General features: G+C 37.1%; 1 protein-coding gene across 4 annotated transcripts in view; it reads left to right on the top strand.

Moving 5' to 3' along the window:
• The window catches only part of ERP44 (endoplasmic reticulum protein 44), a 93173-nt gene that overhangs the window by 2645 nt on the left and 63366 nt on the right, over positions 1 to 27162 (top strand). The window contains exon 2 of one of the 4 annotated variants that reach the window (XM_072842110.1): positions 13075 to 13124. The exons of the other annotated variants lie outside the window; for them this stretch is intronic. Within the exon in view, the coding sequence (XP_072698211.1) occupies positions 13080 to 13124 (45 nt within the window). The 5' untranslated portion in view covers positions 13075 to 13079. The remainder of the gene's footprint in view (positions 1 to 13074; positions 13125 to 27162) is intronic. 4 annotated transcript variants of the gene reach the window in all.

Genomic DNA, 27162 nt, shown 5'->3' with positions numbered 1-27162 from the left:
CTACAATATTTTTTTCAGGCAATCTCTACCTCAGCCCTAAAGAACTTAATCTGTTCAGAGTTAATGGTATTCATAAAAGAGTGGAAACATATTGTCCTTAAACTTCATTGAAAAATATTTTTCTTTTCCCTGATCTCAAAAACACTTTGGAAAGTATCACTGTATGCCTAAAAAGCCTTTCTGGGATGGGTAACTAAACACACAAACTCAATGTGATCACTTTTCCTGGGTTTTCGTATATATTTTCGTATTTTATTTATATATTGCATATATAGTTAAATGTCTACGTGTATATTTAAAGTCAAGGTCTTAGAGAATAAGTTCGTTTATTGTAGTGAAACACCCCCATTGCCTTTAAATTTTTTTTAATTTAAACTCCACTGAATTTGCAGTATGTCTTGGACAAAATAAGGTAGTCTGGATGCACTGATTTTGGATAAATCAGAAGAGAAATTTGAGTCACCTGGAAAATGCAATGAGGCTTTAATGCTCCTCATATCTTTTCTGTATCTCACTATGTATTTCATTTCTTTTATGGTTTGTGTTGATTCATTTGATGTATATTTACAACTTTAGTTCTTAACTTTGTGTAATCTATGCCCCCCTAACTGTTCATCATATTTTGTGGATGATTTGAATGCTGGAGATAGCAGTGATTCTCTGCTACAGCACCATGTATGCGATACCTGCCTGGACTGGGAAATTGCTTCCTGTTGTGTGTGCATTTTTGTTTTTGTTTTTGTTTTGGAGAATTTGTGGGGTGGGGAGTATAGCAGAAGAGGGGCAGAGCAAGAGAGAACCTTAAGCAGGCTCCACACTCCTTATTTTCTTTCTTTCTTTTTTTTCTTTTTGAGTGTGAGTGAGCATGGGCAGGGGGAGGGGCAAAGGGAGAGGCAGAAAGAATCTCAGGTAGACTCCCTGCTAAGCACTGAGCCTGACTAGGGGCTCTATCCCAGGACCGTGAGATCATGACCCGAGCCAAAAACCAAGAGTGGGACGCTTAACCAACTGAGCCACCCAGGCCCCCTCCTTTTCTTTTTTTTGTAATTTATTGTTGAGGAAACTAGATCCTCTGTCATTCAGAATTTCTCATATTTGGATATTGCTGATGGTATCCTTGTGTGTGGTTTTATGTTGCTATTTTCCTTGTGTTTTCTGTAAATTTGTCATTAAATTTATGCGGTCTCAACCACCAACTCAGTGTATAGTTTCATTTAGCTTTCATTTTTTAGTTTTCAAAAACTTACCTTCTAGTGTGTAATTATGTAAAATTTACCTCTTCCAAAACCAAATCTATAAAGCCAACTATTTTGACAAATCTAGCCTCTATTCTCCTCTGTATGTTCTTAATCTCTCCTAATATAAGAATCTTAAAAAAATTTTGTTTCCGAGAAGAGGTGGTCTGCTTGTGTGTATGTATATATGCTTCTCCCTCTCCTTTGATAAACTGTAGCATGTATTTTGTTTTTTTTCTTTTTCAAAGCGTATGTGTTAAATCACTAAGTTGTACACCTGAAACTAAATATTACACTGTATGTTAACTAATAGGAATTATAATAAAAACTTTAAAAGTGTGTCCTAGGGATCAGGGTAGAAATACCTGTTATTTCTTCTTAAACTGCTTATTGCTCCACTTGGTAGATGTACCAAATCCACTCATTTGCGTTCTTCTGCTATAGCAAAAGTTCTGCAAAGATTAGCTGGTGCATACATATTTTTGCCAGTGTGTCTCTGAGATAAACTCCTGTAATTGAAGTTTGCTAAGGCAAAGGATAAATGTATATGTAACTTTGTAGCTGTTGCTAGATTCTGCGAAATTCCTCTCCATAGGAGTTTTGCCATTTTGTGATCTTACCAACAGTGTAAGAGAATTTCCCTATATCCTGATAACAGAGTATGATGTGGACCGATGGGTGTTTGTCAATCTGATAGGTGAGAAATGGTATCTCAGTGTATTTTGATATGATTCTTTCTTTTTTTTTTTTTATGATTCTCTTTTAATATGAGTGTGGTTGAGCTTTTTTATGGGTAAAGGCATTTACATTCGAGTTCTTAACTCATTATTTCCTTAGTTGATTCTATGATGTAGCTAGATTGAGAGGCACTGGAATGTACTACCCTAATATTTCTGGTGGGTTAAAACTTGTAAAAATCTTGGAGGAGATGTCAGATTGCTGCAGTTATTAAAAACCTTTTCTTGGGCCAGGTGGCTCAGTTGGTTAAGCTGCCAACTCTTGATTTTGGTTCAGGTCATGATGTCAGGGTTGTGGAATCAATTTCTGCTTGGCCCCGCTTCTGACCCCTCTCTGGGGAGTCTGCTGGAGACCCCCCCCAGACACACCCCCCTCGCGTGTGCACGTGCATGAGTGCTCTATTTCTCAAAGAAATATTTTTTTAAAAAGTAGACTTTTTCTATATTGTAGACCATGATTTTTAATATCTTTATGCTAACTCAGTCTTTAGATGTGCTTTAAATGTCTTAACAAAAGATGAAGTAAATTAGATTACTGGTTATGTCCAATTTATTCACAGATAAAAAAATATGAAAGATACAGGTGTGCTATTTCCTGCCAATTTCCAAATACATCTTCAGGACACCTTTCTAGAATTATATTTCTTGTTTCATACAGTATGTCTATTCTTTGGGATTTCTGATACATTGTACTAAATTGCCCTGCTGAAAAGTTGTACCAATGTGTATTCTTACCCACAATATGTGAGCACGCCCAAGTCCTCACACTCTAATCAACAATGCTTTTGTAATCGATGCCAATTTAATAGACCAAAATTAGCATCTGATTTATATTTACATTTCTTTGATTGCAACCAAAGCTGAATATTTTTTTTTTTTGTATTTCTTGACCATTATTCTCTCTCTGTGTGCATATGTTCATGTTATTTGTCCCATTTTCAAGAAGTTGTTTTCTCTTATTTCCTCCGGTAAATCAGAATAGATCTACTCACAAGATACAGTTTAGGAACATTGGAGAGTGTTAATCCTTTGTCAATTTGTTTAATGTCTGTTCAAGAGGTAGCAGAGTGCAAAGAATTCTGGGCTTAATGTCAGGGCATCTGTGTACAAGTTCTGTCTCTTCCTTGTTCTTTTTTTTTTTTTTTTTTTTCTTCCATGTTCTTAACATTGTAACCTTGGATAAATCACCTAAGTTTTTTAGTTTATAAGGTAAGCACATTGGATTCAGGGATTCTTTGTGTAGCTATTTTGTTTTTCAGAAAGGATATTTCTGTAACTCCTGTAATTAATATACTTAGTATGTAATTGGATATCTCCTAAAAAAATCTGACTTAACAGGTTGCAGTTCTGGACCACCTCACTCTGATTCAGTGCAAGGAATAACATGCTCTGGTCATAGCTTTATTGATATTGACTGTTGCTGTGCTCCATTTCATCTAACCAAGGAAGTGATTAAAAAGTTTGACTTTTCATGGCATTTATTGATCTTTAGCCTACCCTTGATTTTGTATAGTGGAACTATCTGTGGCCCAGGCTGCAGGAACTTTATATCATTGGTGGTATTCTTTCTTCCTGTCATTTGAATGCCTGTTTACTACAGTAGAAAAGAGCAATGAAAGAGAAGGAAATCATCTCAAATATTCTAGTAGTATCTGCTAAAGAAAACTACTGAGTGCATTGTAGAATGCCAGTACCTTTTCCATTTCTTCCTTAAGATTATCAGTCTAGTAGTGGGAAGTTTGGTAATTGGATTTAAGAGATTTTAGAAAAAGTTCTTTCTTCAGGAATCAGAAGAGTTTTTGACCCTGGAAGAAATTGGAGCTCCCTTTATTTCTGTGGTACTCAACCATTAGTATCTTGCTTGGTTCAGTAGGTGGGAAGGGATGTAACAACCATGAGTAGATCACATGCAGTTAAAACGACTGAAGGTATAGCTGTCTAGAGTTGTGCCATAAATTTAAGTTCATTAAAATTAAAGGGGTACCTGGGTGGCTCAGTCAGTTAAGCATCTGCTTTCGGCTCAGGTCATGGTCTCAGGGTCCTAGGATGAGCCTCAGGTGGGCCTGCCTGCTCAGTGGGGAGTCTGCTTCTCCCTCTCCCTCCCCCCTCCCTCTTCCCCACTCATGTTCGTGCTGTCTCTCAAAAAAGTAAAATCTTTTAACAAAATCATTAAAATTAAAAACTATAAATTCCATTCCTTGGCCACATTAGTCCCATTTGAGGTTCTCAAAAGTCGTAAGTGCCTCGTGGCTACTGTGTTGAACAATGCAGATTATGGAATATTTCCATTGCTGTAGAAAGTGCCACTGGATAGTGGTCATCAGATCTTGCTCTTGCTGTCCGTCTCAGAAACCAAGACAAACTGAAATAAAGAATGAGAAGAATGCCTCAAACAGTGTTTCAAAGCTTGTGAGGAACATAGTGTTTTCCTCTCCAAGGGACAACAATAACCTGGAAAATGTCAATAATCTTATCAATGAGCACAGATTTGGCTTTTGGTTGCTTGTTAGCAGATTTAAGGAGGCACCAGAGAATACTAGTTGAAACTAAAGAGTAAGAGTTTATGTGTTAGTATTGATTCTTTCACTAGTTCACAGGGTCACTTAGGCAGGTCCCTCCCTCCCTCCCTCCCTCCCTTTCTCTCTCTCTCTCTCTCTCCTCTCTCCTCTCCTCTCTCTCTTCCTTTCCTTTCCTTCTTTCTTCTTAGTTTTTCGATTAAAAATTGAGTAGGCTTGAAAGACTATTTTGGCAGTCTAGTGGGCATTCTGATGGAATGTGACCCTGACTTTGGGGTTTGAGGGCTGCAGTTTGTCTCTGGTAAAATCCCTTTTGAGGGCTACATCTTTAGAAATGATGCTTTGGGGGATATTTTATTGAGTAAGAAATTCATACATTTTAGTTATAGTAAAATAACCTGTAAAAGATAGCCTGTTGATATCTGTTGTTTGTTTCAGACATCAGAAGGAGCTTCATGACGGAGCCGAAGCTTCTAATTTGATAAATCCACAAATTAACGTAAATCTCTTTGCTTCAACATGACCAGAAATTATATGAGCTCATGAAGATGGGCTAATATTTAATACTTAGATTAAACGGAGTTAAAATTTGTCATTTCTTTGGACAGGATGCTCTCATAATTACATGCCTGCCATTCAGCGGTTTTGTCATATTTGAAGATTTGGAAAATGTAGAGGGGGAATGCCAACTTTTAAAAAACTGCTAACACCACATTGAAGTCTATCTCTCTACTTAAAAGTTTCAGGTGTTAGATAACTTGTGATTTGGAGTTATTCTGAGGAATGAAATTTGGATATTCTCAATTCCTTTGACTTTTATTACTATGGTTCTGGCCCAAGTGCAGTAAAATCTCAGCTAGCTGATGACAAGCACACACTTTGTAATGACTTCATATTCTGAAAGAGCTAAGAATAAAGATGAGCCACTTTTTTTTGTAGTCAGAATAATTTTTTAGAAAATTGGCTCATTCTTCAGGCTTTCTAGATAGCAACCAGTTTTTACTATAAGAATAGATACTGATTCTCATAGGAAGTCATGTGATCTGCTTACAACAAAAGTACTGCAGTGTCACAAAATACTTGGTTCTTTGTTAGTTTAATTTTTGAATGAATAGTTCTAGAGACTCTAATTTTAGAATTGTAAAAACTGTTACATTTTAAAGCATGTTTTATTTATTTGTTTCAGAAATCATTCAGTTTATTAAATAATTGTGCCTCTGCTCTAGTCTTCCAGAAAATCTGAAGAACTTTTCCCTTAATGATAACTTGAAAGTGTATTGGCTAAAGAGAAAGCTTTTTAGAAAGAATGTTCAGTTTAGCAGAGACTGGGGCTCAAATCTTGGATCTGCTACTTTATCTTGTCTGTTAATTTCTGAGGAATAATACAGGTATTCTCTGCCACTCCTAGGAGGTGTTCTTGTTTGCACACTTCTGTGATTTGTTAGAACCAAAAGTATCACATTTTCTGGTTCTTAGATCTTAGTTTTTAATACAATGCCTTATACAGGTTAAGTGCTTATAATAATTATGTTAAGTGTATGGAAAAAAGAAAAGGTAGAGCTAGAGTAAGGATGATCAGGAATGTTTAGGGGAGTTGTTGGTAAGCATCACAAAGATGAGCCTTAAAGTAAGTGAGGGAGTCAGTCATTTGGATTTCTTGAGGAAGAAGGCTTCCAGGCAGAGGCGGAGTCCCAAATGTGGGAGTGTCCCACACATATTCAAGGACCAGCCAGGAGGACAACATGGTTGTCATACTGTGAATAAGGTGCAGTGTGTTAAAAGATTAAGTCGTGTAGCTAAACACGTTTTGCAAAGTTGTGCTTGCTCTTAACTTGTGTATGCTGTTTGTTGATCCTCCTCTCCTCTCCCCTCCCTCCCTCCCTCCCTCCCTCCCTCCCTCCCTCCCTCCCTTCCATTCCTTCCTTCCTTCCTTCCTTCCTTCCTTCCTTCCTTCCTTATTTTATTTATTTTATTTTATTTTATTTTATTTATTTTTTATTTTATTTTATTTTTTTATTTTATTTTATTTTATTTTATTTTATATTTTATTTTATTTTATTTTATTTTATTTATTTTATTTTATTTTATATTTTATTTTATTTTATTTATTTCATTTTATTTTATTTATTTTATTTTATTTTATTTTATTTTAAAGATTGCTGACTTGACCCAATAAGATAGAACTTCTTAATAGCGTTGCTGGAAATAGTGACCTCCTCAGCCTTGGCCCAGTTGGTCCTGCTAGGTGTAGCATCATGTGTTTACCCCAGTGGGTCCTAGTATGCTAAATTAAAAATAATCTCTATATGTAACAGGGTGGGCCACAACCTACAGTTATAGTAACTTCAAATGTTAAAACAAAAGGTTTCCTAACATAGTTTGATTCCTGAAAGTAATATGCTTTCATGGTATAGAAAAGCATAATGAAAATAAAAACTTCATATCCCAACCACTGATAACATTTTAATATAGGTTCTTCCAGTTTTTTCCTATGCATACTTGAAAGGACTTTAAATAGTAACATGTAATTTTGAACAAGATCGGTTTGTGCTTTTTGTTTTTATTTGATCCTGGCATAGAGTAGTAAACCACTGTTTGTGTGGGAATACAGAAGATACCCCTATGTGTGCATATACTTGTATTCATGTAACTTGGAACTGACTCCTAGCTTGACCACTTACCTTCCTTTCTTTCTTTTTCTTTCTTTCTTTCTTTCTTTCTTTCTTTCTTTCTTTCTTTCTTTCTTTCTTTCTTTCTTTCTCTCTCTCTCTCTCTCTCTCTCTCTCTCTCTCTCTTTCTTTCTTTCTTTCTTTCTTTCTTATTTTATTTATTCATAGAGACAGAGAGAGAGGCAGAGACACAGGCAGAGGGAGAAGCAGGCTCCATGCAGGGAGCCTTACATGGGACTGGATCCCGGGTCTCCAGGATCACACCCTGGGCTGCAGGTGGTGCTAAACCGCTGTGCCTCTGGGGCTACCCGACCACTTAACTTTAAAAAGTTATTTAACCTTCCTGAGTTTCCATTTTTCTCACCTATCAAGTGGGGATAAAGACCTCTTCTGCAGGGTTCTGGGAAGACAATAAAATTATTTGTGGATGAGTCCATGGTATAGTAGACATTTCCCAAAACAAATGTTTGGATGAGGGAATCAGTGAGCGATGAATGGTTGAATATATTTTGGGGACAGGGGTAACTTTCAGATTATCCATCCAGTGGTATAAGAATTGTGTGAGCTGGCATGACTAGCTTCCAGTTCTTGTGGTCTTCTGATGCTGATAATTGCACTGTCATTATTATACTAACAAAAGCAGCTTAAAAGTGTGACTATTAAGTGAGCAAGTTATCTGCTTGCCTCTTTTTTATAACTGTACTTCGTTTTGCATGTAAATTTGGTATTTAATGATGATAACAGTTTATGGAGACAGTTGGATTTTCTTGTACAGGCTGTTGGTTTTATAATTGAGAGACCTGGGTTTGAACCCTGTTCTGCCAGTAGTTTGGAGTGGTCACTTAGTATTTGAGTCTTAATCATTTAACAATATTTGCATTTACTGTATACCAGATACTGTAAAGTTTCAGTTTCCTCATTTATAAAACAGGAATAATATAATTCCTACTTCAGCTTCAGAGTTGTTTTAATGATGTAAAAGATAATATATGGGTTTGCAAATAAAAGTTGTCAGACTGAAATATTTTTGCATGCTTCAGATGTATGTTTGCTACTTGGTTTCTTTACCTAGAAGCCTAGGTATGTGATATATATCCCTTTCAGGAAAAGTTGATGCATTATGGAAATAGTTCTAGGGTCTGGATTGCCAAGATAATGACAATACCAGAAGGTAGAGTGACTTTGATCTTGGAAAGACCTAGCTCATTCCCAACTCTACTACCTCTTTGTAGCTGTATGATTGATATAAAGCAAATTTCCTTATCTTTCTGACCCTCAAATTTTCCATTTTAAAAGTAGGGATGATTATTTTGCAAGGCTGCAAGATTGAGATATATGGTATATAGAATACTTTGCATCATTTCTGGCGTATAGGAGACATTTTTGTTTTGTAAGGTAATGAATAGAGAAGGAAAGCTTGTCAAATGGATGGAGTCATCATTATGAAATGGAGGAAGTCCCCTGGAGGAGGACAGCACTTGTGCTGACCATCTTTCTGTGTTGGTACTACCTTTTCTTGACCCTTAGAAATGAGTAAATGGATGAGGCTTTTTATCCTAAAAGTGTAATTCTAAATATTAGTGGTTTCTTAAAATACTTATCAACTTCTCTCTTTCCCCGGTGAGTGATGACATAGTCTTATCAACATAGTGACAAACGTAACTATGATTGATAGAAATAAGAATCTAACTTGATATGCATTTCTGCTTTTAATACAAAAGCAAATAAACTCCTGTAAGTGGTAGAAATGAGAGTGGAGAAACATGCTTTATGCTTTGCTGTTTGAAAGGTATCATTTGCTCCACAAAGAAAGGCATCATTTCTATTACTTTGTACACTCAAAATCATTAAAAAAAATACATTCTTGACACCTGTAATTGACTAGATACTAGGAAAATGATAATGATTCTTTGGAAATATATAATCTTGTTGAATTTAGTAAGGGAAGAGAAAATTATTACAGCATATTTTTGGTCACTGAAAAGACCTAAAATAAAAATAAAAATCCTATTTGTATAGGTGTGGAAGATTTCAAATTGCTGGTTATTCAGTTTCATTTGTTTCTATAAGCCTGACTTAAATATACGATAGTTATCTCTTAAATATTGCTTCCCCTGGGGAGTAAAATTATTTACACATAAACATGTATTATACCTAATACTTTTATAACTTTTAGTCCAACACTTTTAGTAAGTTACAGATTTGATGAAAACTGAGGGTATAGTATATCTTTTTAATTTGGATACTCCTGAAGGTGTCTGCTTAGAACCTGTTGACATATAGTTTATGATGAGTATTTCAACTTGGATCAAGGAAAGCTCATCATATAGTCTTACTTTTTTTCTTTTTCTTTTTTTTTGAGGTAGAATCTGTCAGTATATTTATTGATTTATTAAATATTTATTTGAGAGAGAGTGAGAGGGGGAGCGCACGCACAAGCAGAGGGAGAGGAAGAGGGAGAAGCAGACTTCCTGCTGAGCAGGGAGCCCGTTTTAGGGCTTGATCCCAGGACTTCAGGTTTTTTTTTTTTTAAAAAACATCTTTTTATTTTTTTTATTTATGATAGACACACACAGAGAGAGAGAGGCAGAGACACAGGCTGAGGGAGAAGCAGGCTCCATGCACCGGGAGCCTGACGTGGGATTCAATCCTGGGTCTCCAGGATCACACCCTGGGCCAAAGGCAGGCGCCAAACCGCTGCGCCACCCAGGGATCCCCGGACTTCAGGTTTATAACCTGAAAGCAGACTCCCAGTCAACTGAGCCACCCAGGTGGGCCTAGTGTTGCTTTTCTAATCTCATTAATATATCAACAAATCCCTTCAATTGGGAAGGTTAGTACTTGGTTAGAAGAGGAGAGTAAATTGTGTTTCCCAGTTCTACAACACCTATATATAGTTCCTTGATATATACCAGCTATAATCTTGAGCAGAAGAGTGACTTGAGGTATATAATAAGAAGAGCTGTCAAAAAATAGCTTTTAGTTCTAAGAAGTATCCAATATATTCTGTAGGAAAATAATCAGTTTCAGTCTTTCTCATTTGACCCATGAGTCTTTATCTAACTGGCTAGATATGACTGAAATAGTTAATTATATCTGTACCTATTATGTTTGATGCCTTAGTGAAAGTCTTTCTTACCTACCTTATTTGGGGAAATATTGATTTGTATAATAGTACTAACTTTCCTGGACCAACTTGAGCTGTTCTAACACAAAATGGATTTTGATATTTGAAGGAATTAGCAGAGAGCTTGTTTATATTCTTACACGAGATGATTTTCCAAGAGTCTGTCATCTATTTTGGAATATTACTTTGAAGTGCTAATAAGTATCCATATTGTAAAGATGGGATATTTTTTTTTCTTAATGGCCTAAAAGGTACTTTTATTCAGGTTGTTCAAATGATTCTTAGTTTAAGGAAGGAACAATGGCCTCTTCAGGCCACATTTTCTTTTCCTGTTTTTTTATGATTTATTTATTTATTTTATTTTTTATTTTATTTTTTTTAAATTTTTTTTATTTATTGAGAGAGAGAGAGAGAGAGAGAGAGAGAGAGAGGCAGAGACACAGGCGTAGGGAGAAGCAGGCACCATGCAGAGAGCCTGATGTGGGACTGGATCCCGGATCTCCAGGATCAAGCCCTGGGCTGCATGCGGCGCTAAACCGCTGAGCCACCCGGGCTGCCCTGATTTATTTATTTTAAAGATAGAGACAAAGAGAGTGTGGCAGAGTGGTGGACAAAGGGAGAGGGAAAGAGTGCTGGGCAGACTCCCTGCTGAGCATGGAGCCTGGATGGACTCAAGGTTCCATCTCTCAACCCTGAGATCATGACCTGAGCGGAAATCAAGAGTCTAATGCTTTACGGTTTGAGCCACCCAGATGCCCCAGGGCACATTTTCTTCTCAGAGAAAAAAAGGACAGGGGCACCTGGGTGGCTCAGTCAGTTAAGCATCTGCCTTTGGCTCAGGTCATGATCCCAGGGTCGTGGGATCAAACCTCACATCTGGCTCCCTGCTCAGCAGGAAGTCTGCTTCTCCCTCTCCCCCAACCTTACACACTTTCTCTCTCTCAAATAATTATCTTAAAAAAAGAGAAATAAAGGACATTTATATTATTAGTAACCCATTGTTAGGACTGAGGTAATTTGTATCAGTAAGTTATTTTGGTAATTAAAGCCAGTATCATTCAAACAAACCATTTTTTCACTGGAAGTCATTAAAAATATAAAGAAGTATTTCTTTTTATATTTAGGTTCTGAAATGATGTTTGTTAATGCCCTGGTTCCTAAGTCCAGAGTGATACATCATACAAGGTGTGACTAATTTCATCCAAGGATGGCGAGTAGAATCTACTTGGTTTTGTTTGACTTACATCTGTGGAAACTTTTAGGTTTGTAGATTGAAAGGTTGTAAATAGAGGAGCCGTGTCTTCCTTAGAGGGTAACAAATATGATTTGACTTCTTAAAAATGCTGATTGTGATGTATTCCCTAGGTCACACGAGCCTCCTAATTGTGAATTACGCTACTCTTTGGAAAGTCTTCTGCTCATCACCCTTTTAGTATTTCATCCCAGTAACCACTCCATTTCTTGTTGAAATGCTATATCCTCCTTGCTGCTTTTATGCTCTAGTAGTTTGTTCTTTCTTTCTCTGCCCCATCCCCGTGGGTAGGAGAAAGGGAAAGGGCCTGCCTACCGGTGACAGAATGCAATAAAGAAGTAAATGTGGATGTTCTTGAACACAAGAACTGCCAATCTCCCCCCACCCCCAGATCTTGTCATCTTAACTCTCAGCTTTAACTATTGCTTTAACTGAAGTTTGGAGTAGTTGAGGAGTCTCTTAGTGCTTTGGTCAGAACCTTAGGCTCAGTTACTTCCTTGGTGCTTTAGTCCTGGTTATGAAAAGTAGTCAAATGCAGCTGCCAGCCTCTTCATGCTGGTGGGGAGAAGGTACTTGGTGCTCTGTCAGCTGCTTTCTTACTGACTGGGCAAGGCAGAGGACTGGGGACATTGAAGCAGATCAGTGACTGCACATAAATTCTATATAAGAGTCTTCTTCCCCTTTCAGTTAGGTCAGTCACCTAGGTTTATACCTTTGGCTCATTGAATTTTTCAACCCTTTAGTTTGTCATCATGACCTGTTTAATTTCTTTTAAAAGTCTCTCAAATTACCCCCACCCCAACCTAGGCCCTTATGTCCCTTCTCTGTATTATGTTTCACTCTTTGAACTGTGTAATCTTACCTCATAAAATGTAGACCACTGATCTTTACATCTTGAAATCATTGCGCTCCTCACTTAGGAGAAGTCTCCTGTGCCTTCCTATTTTCTCCTATAGCAGGTATCAACCCCTCTGTCTGTCTTTCACTGGTATTATACTTACTCACCGTATACCCTGGTTTTCTTCTTAGCAGTCTGTCCCCAAACTAACTAACCTTCCAACGTATCTACCAATACTGCACGTATATGAACTTCCATATCCAGATTTTGCTACCTCAGTTACTTTATTCAAAGAAACTACTCTGCTCATCTAACCCATGGCAGTGCTTTCTGCCATTTTTCTGTGCTCTCTACAGTTTTCTGGGATACTTTGTGTAAGCCTTACTACTTGCATCATCTATCTTGTGTGCTGACTTTTCACATGTGGTCATGAAGCCCTTGAAGAACAGAATGTGCTTTTGAATTCTCCATAGGCCGTACCTGCTTCTGTGTTTCCATCCCCATTGGTTCTCATCCAAGGACTGCCATGAGCTGTGGATATGTCCTTGATGAGCTGTGCATGACAGAATTGTGATGAATGTGTAAAAGGGAAAGGTGAGCAGATGTTCATCCTAGTAAAGTAAAACTTTCTAGTGGTGCTACTTCATTGTGGATTGGTTTGCCTTGTAAACACAGTCTCATGGCAGGTGTTCCCTTGTAGGCTAAATGGCTGCTCTGCCACAGATGCTGTCAAGGAGATTCCTGCACAAGGTAGGAGGGGAGGGTATTATGCAGTTAGATAAACTTGGGCACCTTCAACTTTGTGATTCTTTTTTTTTTTTTTTAAGACTTTATTTATTTATTTGAGAGAGGTTGAGAGAACACAGAAGGGGGGGGGGAGGGAGAAGCAGGCTCCCCACAGAGCAGGGAGCCTGATGCCCAGCTTGAACCCAGGACCCTGAGATCATAACCTGAGCTGAAGGCAGGTGGGATCATAACCGAGTGAGCCACCCAGGTGCCCCTCAACTTTGTAACTCTAAGTAACTACTCTCTTGACCTAATAAAGTAGAGATCAGAGAGGCTGATGGGAATTAAGGGATTGACTAGGGTATTGTGAAGAAGTTAAACAAATTCTGATAATTTATAGCTGAGTAGTCATTATAGTTTATGGTAGTATTTTTCAGTGCTGTCTTTATATTCCATGATGTTGAAAACAAAATTCAAAATTATAAAATATGTTTTTGTGGCCTTCACATTTGATCGTTTATTTGACTACTGAGAGAGTGCCATTTGGAAGGCTGTCTAGCCTATATAGATTCTTTATTTGAAAACTTTTTTGAATTACTGAAAACAAAATGTTCATTGCAGCTGCATGGTCATTTCACTTACTGGCAAATAGGAGAATTATGCTTACAATTTCCACAATGATAGAGGATGTAAACTTCAGCTGATTGAAATTTGCTTTTTTTCTCCCTTTTTAAATCAAATCCAGTGGTGAACATAGTAGTTTTTGTACTCACTCTCTTGATTGTGAATTGATTTGTCACTGTTGTATTTGTTAGCTTATCCTAAGGCATGCCCAGCATTTTTCTCAAGTCTTTTGGGGGGAGGGAAGTCTCTAGAATCCTCACTTTATGATGAAGTATGTTTTTTTTTTTTTCCTATTTAAAAGTGATCCTTTTATTGTCATAAATGAGTTCTAGTCCTCAAGCAAGGATTTCAGAAACTTCCCATTCTGACTGCAAAACCGATGTCATTCATGGCCTCTCTCACCTTTAAGCAGATAGGCTGCTTTTGTGGTCTCATAGACTTGTGGAATGTCTAAAAGAACTTTAAAGTTATTTGGTTCAATTTCTTTGTTCATTTAGGAAATGTTGTGGAGTCTCTACTATTTGTCAAGCCTCATTCTAGGTATAAGGAAACAAATGTATAAAAGTGTAAGACTGGGGTGCCTGGATGGTGCAGTTGCTTAAGCAGTCAACTCTTGGTTTCAGCTCCTGTCATGATCTTAGTGTCTTAAGATTGAGCCCTTTGTTGGGCTCTGTGCTTAGCATGGAGTCTGCTTAAGGTTCATTCTCCTGGGACGCCTGGGTAGCTCAGTGGTTGAGCATCTGCCTTCGGCTCAGGGCATGATCCTGGGTCCGGGGATCAAGTCCCACATCAGGCTCCCTGTGAGGAGCCTGCTTTTCCCTCTGCCTGTGTCTCTACCTCTCTCTCTCTCTGTGTCTCTCATGAATAAATGAATTAAAAAAAAAAAAAGATTCTTTTTCCCTTTCCCCCTGCCTTTCCTGCTCATGCTCTCTCTCTCTCTAAAATAAATAAATCTTAAAAACAAAATAAAACAAAAAAACAGTATAGAACCTTCACCTTCTTGGCAAAAGTAAAATAAAACAAGAAGAGAGGCATTTCCACAGTGAAATAACTTTTTCATTATTTTAGAATAGCCTTAGGTTTTTCAGATGCAAGGTCATTATCAAATGAAGGGATCATAATGATCAAGGCTTGTTGCCAGTGGTGTATTTGCTTTGCCAAATACATATACGAATGGTCATGCCTTCTTTGGTATGTGTACTTAGTTCTTAAATGTGAACTAATATGATTTTGCCTCTGTATTAGTTTCCTGTGGTTCTCACAAATTAGCGTAAACTTGATAGCATAAAACAAATCTATTTTCTCGCTGTTCTGGAAACCAAAAGTCTGAAATCAAGGTACTGTAGTATGGCCACTGTCCCTCTGAAGGTTTTAGAGGAGAATCCTTTGCCTCTTGTAGTTTCTAGTGGCTCTGGGCTTTCCTTGGCTTTGTACCACACCAATCTCTACCTCCATCTCTATATCATCTTTCCCTCTCTGTCTCTATGTCCTCTCTTCTTGTAAGGACACCAGGCATTGGATTTAGGGCCCACTTGAAATGCTAAATCCAGGATGATTTCATCTCACAATCACTAATTATGTCTGCAAGAGCCCTATTTCCATATAAGGTCACATTCTGAAGTTCTGAGTGACATGAATTTTGGGGGTATCCTATTCAACCTACTGAAGCCTCTGGTCCTTTTTGACCCCAAATCTGTATTTATGTAGATCCACAGGCAGAAAGAAGTGAACTATTTGTGTGTGTATGTATATGTATCTCAAATGTTAATCCTTAGGCTTGAAAATAAAAGTAGTGAATTTTTAAAAATATTTATTTATTTATTTATTTACTTACTTACTTACTTACTTACTTATTTGACAGAGAGCATAAGCAAAGGAAGAGGGAGAAGCAGGCTCCCCACAGAGCAGAGAGCCCAATGCAGAACTAGATCCCAAGACCTGGGATCATGACCTTTGAGCCCAAGGCAGACACTTAACCGACTGAGCCACCCCAGGCTCCCAAAGGAGTAAATACTTTTGTTGTATTAAAAATTTTTAGGAAAATAATTTTCTTTGCATTAATAATGAAATAAAGAATACAGAATAGACTTTCTTAAAAGAACGGTTTTCGGTTCAGAGCTGTATTAAGCAGTAGATACAAAGATTTCCTGTGTACTCCCTGCCTCACATGTGCATAGCCTTCCTCATTATCAACGTCCCCCACCCAGAGTGTTATGTTTATTACAGTTGATGAGCCTACCCTGACATATCATTATTGCCCACCTTCTGTAGTTTACATTAGGATTTCCTCTTGATTTTGTACATTCTGTAGGTTTGGACAAATGTGTAATGACATATATATACCATTATAGTATCACACAAAGTAGTTTTATTACCCTAAAAATCCTCTGTGCTCTACTGATTCATCCATCTCTCTCCACTAAACTCTGTCTCCTGATATTTTCACTATCTTGATAGCTTTGCCTTTTCTTGTCTTGTTTCTTATATGATGTCATATAGTTGGAAACAAAAATAACATAGCCTTTTTAGATTGACTTCTTTCACTTAATAGTATTCACTTAAGTTTCCTATATATCCTGTCATGACTTAATGGCTTATTTCTTCTTTTAGCACCAAGTAACATTCCATTGTCTGGATGTTCACCTACTGAAGGACATCTTGGTTACTTCTAATTTTGGCAGTTATTAGTAAAGCATCTGTAAACATCCATGTGCATGTTTTAGGCCAATCTAAGCTCTCACTTCCTTTGAATAGATATCAAGGAGCATGTATTGCTGGATTACATGGTAAGAGGATATTTAGTTTTGCAAGAAATAGCCAAAATATCTTCCAAAGTGGCTGTACCACTTTTCTGTTGCTCCACATCTTTGCCAGTATTTGGTGTTGTCAGCATTGTGGATTTTGGCCATTCTAATACGTGTGTAGTGGTATCTCAGTCTTTTAATTTGCATTTTCCTGATGACGAATGGGAAGCTTGTTTTCATATGGTTATTTGCCATCTGTATGCCTTTGGTGAGGTGTCTGTAGGGTCTTTGGCCTGTTTTTTAAATCAGGTTGTTTGTTTTCTTATTATTGAATTTTAAGAATACTTTGTATTATTTTAAATAATAGGCCTTTATAAAATATGTCTTTTGTAAATATTTTCTTGCTGTATGACTTGTAATCTTACTCTTTTGACAGTGTCTTTTGCAGGCCAGAAGCTTTTAATTTTAATGAAATCCAGTTTATCAATTCATTCTTTCATGAAGCATGCCTTTGGTATTACATAAAAAAGTCATCACCAAAACCTATATAGATTCTCTCCTTTGTAAACTTCTAGGAGTTGTATAGTTTTTTTGTTTTAGGGTTAATTCTGTGATCCATTTTGAATTAATTTTTCTGAAAGGTCTGTGTCTAGATTCATTTTATTGCATGTGGATGTCCAGGTGTTATAGGATCATGGTTGAAAAGGCTGTCTTTTCTCCAATGTATTGCTTTTGCTCCTTTGTCAGAGATCAGTTGATTCTATTTATATGGGGCTATTTATGGGCCTTCATTTCCATTATTCTGTGTATTCTTTTTGTCAGTATTATACTTTCTTGATTATTATGGCTTTATAGTGAGTCTTTAAGTCAGATGGTGTCAGTCCTCCAGTTTTGTTCTTGCCCTTCATATTGTGTTGTCTGTTCTGGATCTTTTGCCTTTCCATGTAAAATTTAGAATCAGTTTTTCAGTATCCACAAAATAAGTTGCTGGGATTTTCATTGCATTTGCCTGAATCCATAGATCAAGTTGGGAAGACTTCACTTCTTGATAAGTTTGAGTTTTCTTATCCATGAACATGGAATAACTCTCCATTTATTTAGTTCTTTGCTTTCATTCATCAGAGTTTTATAGTTTTCTTTCTTTTTTTTTTTTAATAAATTTATTTTTTATTGGTGTTCAGTTTACCAACATACAGAATAACACCCAGTGCTCATCCCGTCAAGTGCCCCCCTCAGTGCCCGTCACCCATTCACCCCCACCCCCTGCCCTCCTCCCCTTCCACCACCCCTAGTTCGTTTCCCAGAGTTAGGAATCTTTATGTTCTGTCTCCCTTTCTGATATTTCCCACACATTTCTTCTCCCTTCCCTTATATTCCCTTTCACTATTATTTATATTCCCCAAATGAATGAGAACATATGTTTGTCCTTCTCCGATTGACTTACTTCACTCAGCTATAGTTTTCTTTATATAGATCTTGTACGTATTTTATTAGATTAATACCAATTTTTTCATTTTGGGGCTTGCTAATATGTAAATGATACTGTGTTTCAGATTTTAAATTTCACTTGTTCATTGCTGGCATATAGGAAAGTGATTGACTTTTATATATTCGTGTTGTATATTCAATCTTGCTATAATTGTTTATAAGTTCCAGGAGGGTTTTTTGTTGTTGTTGTTCATTTCTTTTGGATTTGCATAGATTATCATGTCACCTGCAAACAAAAGTTGTGTTTCTTCCTAATCTTTATATGTCTTATTGCATTAGCTAAGACATCCAGTATGATCTTGAAAAGCAGTCATGTAAGGAGACTCCTTTGCTTTGCTTTGCTTTTCTTAGTTGGAAAACTTCAAGAAGTTTCTCACCATTAAATATGATGGTGGCTGTAGTTTCTTTGTAGATGTTCATTAACAAGTTGTGGAAGTTCCCCCCTATTCCTGGTTACTGAGAGTTTTATCATGAAAGAGTGTTGTGTTTTGTCAAATGCTTTTTCTGCATGTATTGATGTGATCATATGATTCTTCTGTAGCCTGTTGATGTGAGAGGTTACACTGAATGATTTGCAAATGTTGAATTGACTTTGTATACCTGGGATAAATCTCACATGGTCATGGTATATAATTCCTTTTATCCACTGTTGGATTCAATTTGCTAATATCTTTTTGAGAATTTTTGCATTTCTGTTTATGAGAGATATTGGCCTGTAGTTTTCTTGGAATATCTTTGCCTGGTTTTGGTATTAGAATAACACTGGCTTCATAAAGTGACTTAGGAAGTATTTCCTCTGCTTCTGTCTTCTAAAAGAAATGATAGAAAAGTGGTGTAATTGGGAATTCCTGGGTGGCTCAGCGGTTTAGCGCCTGCCTTTGGCCCAGGGCGCGATCCTGGAGAGTCCTGGGATCGAGTCCCACGTCAGGCTCCCAGCATGGAGCCTGCTTCTCCCTCCTCCTGTGTCTCTGCCTCTCTTTCTCTCTCTATGTCTATCATATATAAATAAATAAATCTTAAAAAAAAAAAAAGAAAAGTGGTGTAATTTCTTCCTTAAGTGCTTGGTAGAATTCACTAGTGCACCTGTCTGGGTCTGGTGCTTTCTGTCTTGGAAGGTTGTTGATTATTGATTCAATTTCTTTAATAAATATAGGCCTATAGGGATAGTCCATTTCTTGTGTGAGTTTTGGCAGATTGGGTCATTCAGGGACTTATTCTATTTCATCTACATTATCAAATTTGTGGACATAGAGTTGTTGATAGTATTCCTTGATTATCCTTTTAATGTCCATTGGATCTGTATTGTGATGTCCTTTCTTTCATTTCTGATATTAGTAGTTCTTAATTGTGCCAGTCCTTGTTCCTACATTCCCCCCCCCCCCCGAAGGAATTTAATACAGTGAATAGATGTTGGGGGATGAAAGAGCAAAAGTGAAAGACAGTAATAACCTTAGGAAGTAGTCCCATGCCTAGATTGAAGGAAATAAGAGAATATTATCATAAGATAAGAGTTTGAAAGGAGTATCCACAGAGCTGGTGTTCAGAGTCTGGGGAGGGCATAATGAGCCACCACTTCACCTGAGTAACATGGAGGAAGGGTCTGCAGAGTTGAGGGAAGTCTACTGCCCATGTTTTTTTTTTTTTTTCTTTTTTTTTAAAGGTTGTATTTATTGAGAAAATGAGCGAGCGGGTGTACACACAAGCTAGGGGAGAGGCAGAAGGAAAGGGAGAAAGAATCTCAAACAGACCCCATACTCAGTGTGGAGCCTGATATGGGCTCAATCTCATGACCCTGAGATCATGACCTGAGCCAAAATCAAGAGTTGGATGCTTCACTAAGCCACCTACGCACCCTGTCCATGTTTTCTTCTTTGAAAAGCTGCCCATAAACATAATCCAGTCAACTGAAATGTAAAGTATAGGTAATCACTGTTGAGTAAATATGGGTTTTGGAGTATAATCATAAAACACTAAATTCTAGCAGTCAAAAATAAAGGATAACAGAGTAAAAACAGGAGGAAGGAATTAGTGAAGGCAAAAACATGTATAGTGACTTATAAAAAGAAAAACAGGGTTTTCTGGATAAGAAAACTTGGAAGAGTTTGGATAAAGTTGATCCACTTGTACTTAGACATAACACTTTAACTCTTTTTTCTTTTTAAGGTTTTGTTCATTTATTCATGAGAGACACATAGAAAGAGGCAGAGACATAGGCAAAGGGAGAAGCAGGCTCCATGCGGGGAGCCTGATGCAGAACTCTGTCCCCTAGGACCCCAGGATCATGATGTGAGCCAAAGGCAGATGCTCAACCACTGAGCCACCCAGGTGCTCCAGCAATTTAACTCCTAATTATAGACCCTCAAAAAATGCTGCTAATATGCGTAAGGAAGCACATGAGTGTTGATGCAGCATTGTTTGTAGTAGTATAATCTAGAAACATTTTTAATATCTATCAGTAGAAATGGCTAAATAGTAGTGCTATATTCATACTATGTCCCATAGCATTTCAATCCACATGTATCATTATGTCTACATAGAAAAGTTACAAAGAAAGGTACTCGGTTGGCTCAGTTGGAAGAGTATGCAACTCTTGATCTTGGGGTCATAAGTTTGAGCCCCACATTGAGTGTAGGGATTACTTAAATAAATAAAATTTAAAAAGTTGCAAAGAGATATACTCCCCAAAAGGACCTGACTCAGTTTCATGGATGAATGCTTACAAATACTTAAGGAACTTTTATGAAAGCTTATTATGTGCTTTATATGAATTCTAAAAATAACACATGAAGTCCTATCACCATTATCATCCTCACCCCTTTTTTATAGATAAGTACCCTGTGGCACAAAATGGTTAATTTGCCTGGTATCAACCACTAGGAAGTGACAGATCTGGGATATAAATCCAGGCAATCTTCCTCCAAAGGCTGTACTCAACCACTATGCTATACTCATCCCTGTGCTATCTAAACTATTTCAAATTGTAATGAAAGATGAAACTTGTCTAATGATTTTTTAAAGACTAATTAGTAAAATATCTAAATATGTAGTAAATACAGTATATAAAAAGAGAAATGCAGAACAATCTCAATCATATTAACACTATCCTAGTAAAATATTAGCAAAGTAGCAGAATTTTATTAGACTGAAACCTGCAACTTTAGCAGATAGAGCTATTCTAAGAAGATAAGGATTATTCACTGTTGGGAAATCTATTTCAAACTTTTTTTTTTTTTAAGATTTCATTTATTCATGACACACACACACACACACACACACACAGAGGCAGAGACACAGGCAGAGGGAGAAGCAGGCTTCGTGCAGGGAGCCTGATGTGGGACTCGATCCCAGGACTCCAGGATCTGCCCTGGGCCAAAGGCAAGTACTAAACCGCTGAGCCACCCAGGGATCCCCCTCTGTTTCAAAATCTTACCACACAAATCAAAGGAATAGAAGCAAATGATATTGTTTACTTAATAATTTTTCAAATGATAGAGGAAAATATTCTAGATTAAATAATTTAATATAGAAAAATAAGTATAATTGGAATAAAAATGAAAACTTATGTGCCCTTTTCCATTCCTAATTTCTCCCTTTCTAGAAGTAACCCCTTTGGTGAATATCAGGTAAATCAGATAAAATATTTTAATGTATTCAGGTCATCTTACAGTGTTACTTAGCTGAAAAGTAAATAAAAATCATGCTATTATGTACATAATGTTTACTGTCTTATCCTTAAACTTTATAGAATTGTGCGTTGTTTTTTTCAAGTATAGTTGACACAGAATGTTACTTTAGTTTCAAGCGTATAACATGGTAATTCAACATCTCTACACATTACGCTCTGCTCACCACAAGTATAGCTACCATCTGTCACCATACAACACTATTACAGTATCACTGATATATTCCCTGTGCTGTACCTTTTATTCCTGTGATTGTTTCATCCATAACTGAATGAAGGAACATAACTGAATGAACTGAATGAATGAACATAACTGAATGAACTTCATCTCCCATTCTCCTTCACCTGTTTTGCCCACTCTTACCCCCCTTTACCCTGGCAATCATCATTTTAAACTTGTTCTTTGTAGGTCTAATTCTACTTTTCATTTGTTTATTTATTTGTTTTATCTTTTAGAATCCACATTAGAGTGAAATCATTTGCTATTTGTTTTTCTCTATCTGGCTTATTTCACTTAGCATAATACCCTCTAGGTCTTTGTTCCTTCTTTCTTTACCTGTATCTCATGGCAGTTAAACAAAGGGAGACAGGAGTGTGCAAGGGAGATGGAAACCTAAATTCAGATTTCCTTTAATAAGTCATGTTGTATATTGGCTGCTCCTTCTTCCCTGTTTCTCTGTGGGTACTTCCTTTTTCTTCCAGATGAACTGCTTATTTTCAACTACTTACCTCAGGATCCACTTCTCAGGGGATGAAGATAGGCTGTCATTTTTCCTATAAAATTTCCTATCTATCTCTTGACGTGGCTGCTTGCATTCCCATGGTGTCACTTCAGTTTCATCCATTGTTTCCTTACATTCATTGTTGGGCTTGATTAGATGGAGGTCAGGTTCAGTTTTTTTTTGGGTTAAGAATACTTCACAAGTGGTGCTTTTTATTTCCTATTGCATCCTGTCAAGAAGCATTAATATCTGGTTGTTCCACTTTTGGTGATAAGATTGCTTAATAACAGTGGCAGGGTAGTTGTTCTGCATTACGATGAACTCAAAGGTTCTTGAAAGCCCGGGCAAAAAGGGAGTATAACATATGGTGTAATCCTCATTGTTCAGTGCCTAGCAGTTATCTTTTGAGAATAGATAATGACTTTGCCAAGTACTATGGATGACTCTTCAATTAGAATACTTGAGAGAATCTTTTCTTTTTCTCTTTTTTAACATGAAAGGGAAATTAAATGATCTTGCTGGATGTTTTATACACAAACACACACAGATGTGTGTGTGTGTGTTATTCACATCCCTTTCCCTAGTGCCTAGTATAGTGCCTGACATGTATGTAACAGATGATTCAATGAGATATTTATGGAATGAATGACCTAACGAAAGAATATATGTATCTACATGTATGTAGATTCCCTTAAGTAACTTTCTCTCATCAGGTGTCCTGGATGAGAATTGCATTGTAGCATAAGAAGAGTAGTCATAATTTTCTCTTGGTACATATTTGCAAGTATGTGTTCTCGACTGTTACTTATAAGATCCAGTGTAGGTACTAATCTGGAGATGGATGAATGGGATGTTGTTTCACACCGCCCTCACCCTCCACCCCCTGCCTCTGTTTTTAGAGTGTGTACAGAAAAAGAAGAAAACAATTCTCATCTTAATTTTTCTCCCAATTCCCATGCTTTATTAGTACCGCCATTGCTAGAATTTAGAGTTTTAGAGGAGGAATATGGGATGATTTTAAGAGAAAATCCTTTCCATACATTGAGAAGATCACTTCCAGTTCTGAAAAGCTTTGGGCCTTTTTTGAAGGTCAGAGAAATACATTGTCTATTACAGGTAAATTAGATCATCCCGTTTTTTTTTAGTTTTTAATTTTAATTCTAGTACAGTTAACATACAGTATTAGGCTCTCATCCCATTTTTAGAATGTCGTGGGGAACAAAACAGGACATCAGTTCCTTTTTTAATAGAGTTGGCACAATGTCGCATTAGTTTCAGGTGTACAACATAGTGATTCAACAACACTATACATTATGCTCTGCTCATCACAGTGTAGCTACCACCTGTCACCATATAACACTGTTACAGTGACATTGACTATATTCCCTGTGCTGTGTCTTTTACTTTGGTGACTTATTCAGTCCCTAACTGGAAGCCTGTATTTCCCTCTCCCCTTCACCCGTTTTGCCCATCTCCTGACCCTTTCCCTGATAGTAACCATCAGTTTGTTCTCTATGGGTCTGCTTCTGCTTTTTGTTTGTTCGTTTTGTTTTTTAGATTCCTCATGTAAGTGAAATCACGTGATATTTGTTCTCCGACTTAGTTCATTTAGCATAATACCCTTAGGCCTGCCCACGTTGTCACAAATGGTAAGAATGCATCTTTTCTTTTTCTTTTTAAAAGGCTGAGTGGTAGTACAATGTGTGTGTGTACATACATATGTGTACACACATACCATAACTTCTTTATTCATTCATCATGGATGGACACTTGGGTTGCTTCAGTATCTTGGCTATTGTAAATAATGCTGCAATAAACATAGGGATGCATATGTCTTTTTGAATTAGTGTTTTTGTTTTCTATGAGTAAATACCCAATAGTGAAATTTTTGCATCATATATTTCTATTTTTAATTTTCTGAGGAACCTCCATATTGTTTTCTGCAGTGGCCGCACCAGTGTACATATCCACCAGCAATGCAAAAGGGTTCCATTTTCTCCACGTCCTCACCAACACTTGTTATTTTTTGTCTTTTTTAATTTTAGCCATTCTGACAGTAGGAGGAGAATCTTGTTATTTTGATTTGCATTTCCCCGATTATTAGTGATAGCATATTTTCATATGTCTGTTCGCTATTTGTATGTCTTCTTTAGAAATATATGTGTTCAGGTCCTCTATCCATTTTTAATCAGATTTGTGTGTGTGTGTGTGTGTGTTTTATAAATTCTTCATATATTTTGGATATTAAGGCCTTACAGATATATAATTTTTAAATATCTTCTTCCATTCAATAGGTTGCCTTTTTGTTTTGTTGAAGGTTTCCTTCGCTCTGCAAAAGCTTTTTTTTTTTTTTTTTTTTTGATGTAGTCCCAATAGTTTCTTTATGTTTCCCTTGCCTTAGGGGAGGCATACATAGAAAAATATTGTTACAGCCAATGTTAGAGAAATTAATCATATTCTTGTCTAGGATTTTTATGGTTTCAGGTTTCATATTTGGGTCTTTCATGCATTTTGAGTTTATTTTATTTCTTATGTTTTAAGAAAGTGGTTGAGACTTATTATTAAGCACTTAGTTGTCCAGTTTTCCCAGCACCATTTATTGAAGAGACTGTCTTTTCCCCATTGTATACTCTTGCCTCCTTAGTCATAGATTAATTGTCCGTGTAATTGTGGGTTTATTTCTGGGCTCTCTATTCTGTTCCATTGATCTATATCTATTTTTGTGCCAGTACCACACTGTTTTGATTAGTGAAGCTTTGTAGTACGTCATGAAATGACATCGGTTTTAGTGGAAATCCATGCATGATCAAATAACTAATGTGCAAGAAAAAGTACGAATTGCAGCAATTTATTTTTATTTTTCATTTTTTTAAAGAGAGTGGAGAGAAGGGCAGAGAGAGAGAGAGAATCTTAAGCCGGCTCCATACCTAGTGTGTGGAAGAAGAGCAGGAGGGAGAGAGAACGAGCAGGGGGATAGGGTAGAGAGAGGGAGAGAATCTTAAGTAAGCCCCACATGCAACGTGGAGCCTGACGTGGGGCTCAGTCCACAACCCTGAGATCATGATGTGAGCCAAATCAAGAGTCAGGCACCCAACTGGGCCACGCAAGCGCCCCTATTTTTATTTTCTATATTTGTTCTATTGGGAGAATTTGAGTTTAGGGATTATATTACTTATATTTGAATGATTATTTTGGGGGTATAGCATTTACTTTCCCAAACATGTCCATGTCCACCATATTTGGCTTATTTAATGAGGAATGTTACAATTGTTCTAATGTTTCTTTATAAAAGCAAATTGGTTCTGACTTGCCCAGAATTTGTATCACTTGCCCAAAAGTTGTATCACTGAGCAATTTAAGGGTTAAAGTAGCTTCCCAGTGTTATTCTGTACTTAGTCCTATTTTTCCCCTCTCTTTGAACTTCTAGTTCATTATAATGCTTCTGGGAATACGAACAGTGAGATGTGCCTCGATTGATACTCAGCTTCAAGGCTCTTACAGTGCTTGTCAGCCTCAGCTTTTTTTCTCTGGGGACCTTTCATATCTCTTAGCTCCTTGCAGCCAACTGAAAATCTCTGTGCTTCTGTTGCCTGCCAGCTTAATGCAAAACTGAGAGTCAGAGAAGTGGCCCCAGGGAGGAGAAACAACCTGGGTCCCATGGCATCGGGACTTCAGGTAGTAGTCTGGTTTGTCACTTTGGATTAGAATGGAAGAGAGCTATGGCCTGGTACATTACTTATTTCTTGCTATAGGAGAGACATAGTTTGTAAAGGGCTTTGAGACTCTCCTGACAGAAAGGCAGGGAAATGAAAGATTTAGCACAAATACACTAAGCTATTACTGCAGACTGCCTAGCAGATGTAATGTCGATTGAGAATGGTAATGCCACATGGAAGGAAACATTCTCTATTAAATTTTTTATTTTATGCCAATAATTTTCATGCAGAAATATCTGTTCAGGCAGTAGGCAGCATATGTAAAAAATTAGCATCTTTGTAAATTTCTAATAAGACTACAGGCTCCACATTTTTCTAAAATCAGTATTTTGCACGTCAATACGGACTTCTCACAATAAGTCTTGTTCTTGTATTCATATTTGAGGACTATAAACATTGTACAGAGTTTAAAGTGGGTTTACATGCTTGTGGAGTCATAGGCTTTGCTCTCTAAAGCAGTGCTTCTTAAACTTTAATGTACGTAGGAATCACTTGGGGATCCTATTAAAGTGGAGATTCTGATTCAGTGGGTCTGGGACCTGATATTCTGCATTTCTCACAAGGTCCCAGGTGATGCCAGTGCTGTTGGTTTAGGGGCCATTATTTGAATAGCAAGGCTTAAAAGAAACAAATACACAAATTCACTAGAAATAATTATTGTTTTCTAAACTCATTGAATAAATATGCTAAAAACACTTAAAGCGTAGCAAATAAATGCTTTTGTGACAATGAATCTTGCTAACAGAAATATCTAATAACCTCTTCTGCTTGGTACTCTATTAGATTCTGGTCCTGAAAGTCCTCAATTATTTATTTTCATGACTGGCTTAACACCTTAAAAAAATACAAGAAGTAGTAGATTTTTATACACTGATGTAACATAGTTATATATTCTTAAATGAGGATATTCTGTGTGCCAAAGTGTCTGGAAATATGTTGGAGTACAGCTGTGGGGGAACCAGAAGAAGGTTTAACTGGGAGCTCTGCATAGCTCTTAGAGGTAGATGGCTTTCTGTAGCAGGTAGGAAGATCACTTTTGAGGTTCCCTCTAAATCTGAGTCTGTAAATAATCACCTAGTGGTGTGC

The sequence above is a fragment of the Canis lupus genome, chromosome 10 (assembly GCF_048164855.1).
Source record: "Canis lupus baileyi chromosome 10, mCanLup2.hap1, whole genome shotgun sequence".
Taxonomy (NCBI): domain Eukaryota; kingdom Metazoa; phylum Chordata; class Mammalia; order Carnivora; family Canidae; genus Canis; species Canis lupus.
This window is presented reverse-complemented; position numbering and strand designations above follow the sequence as displayed.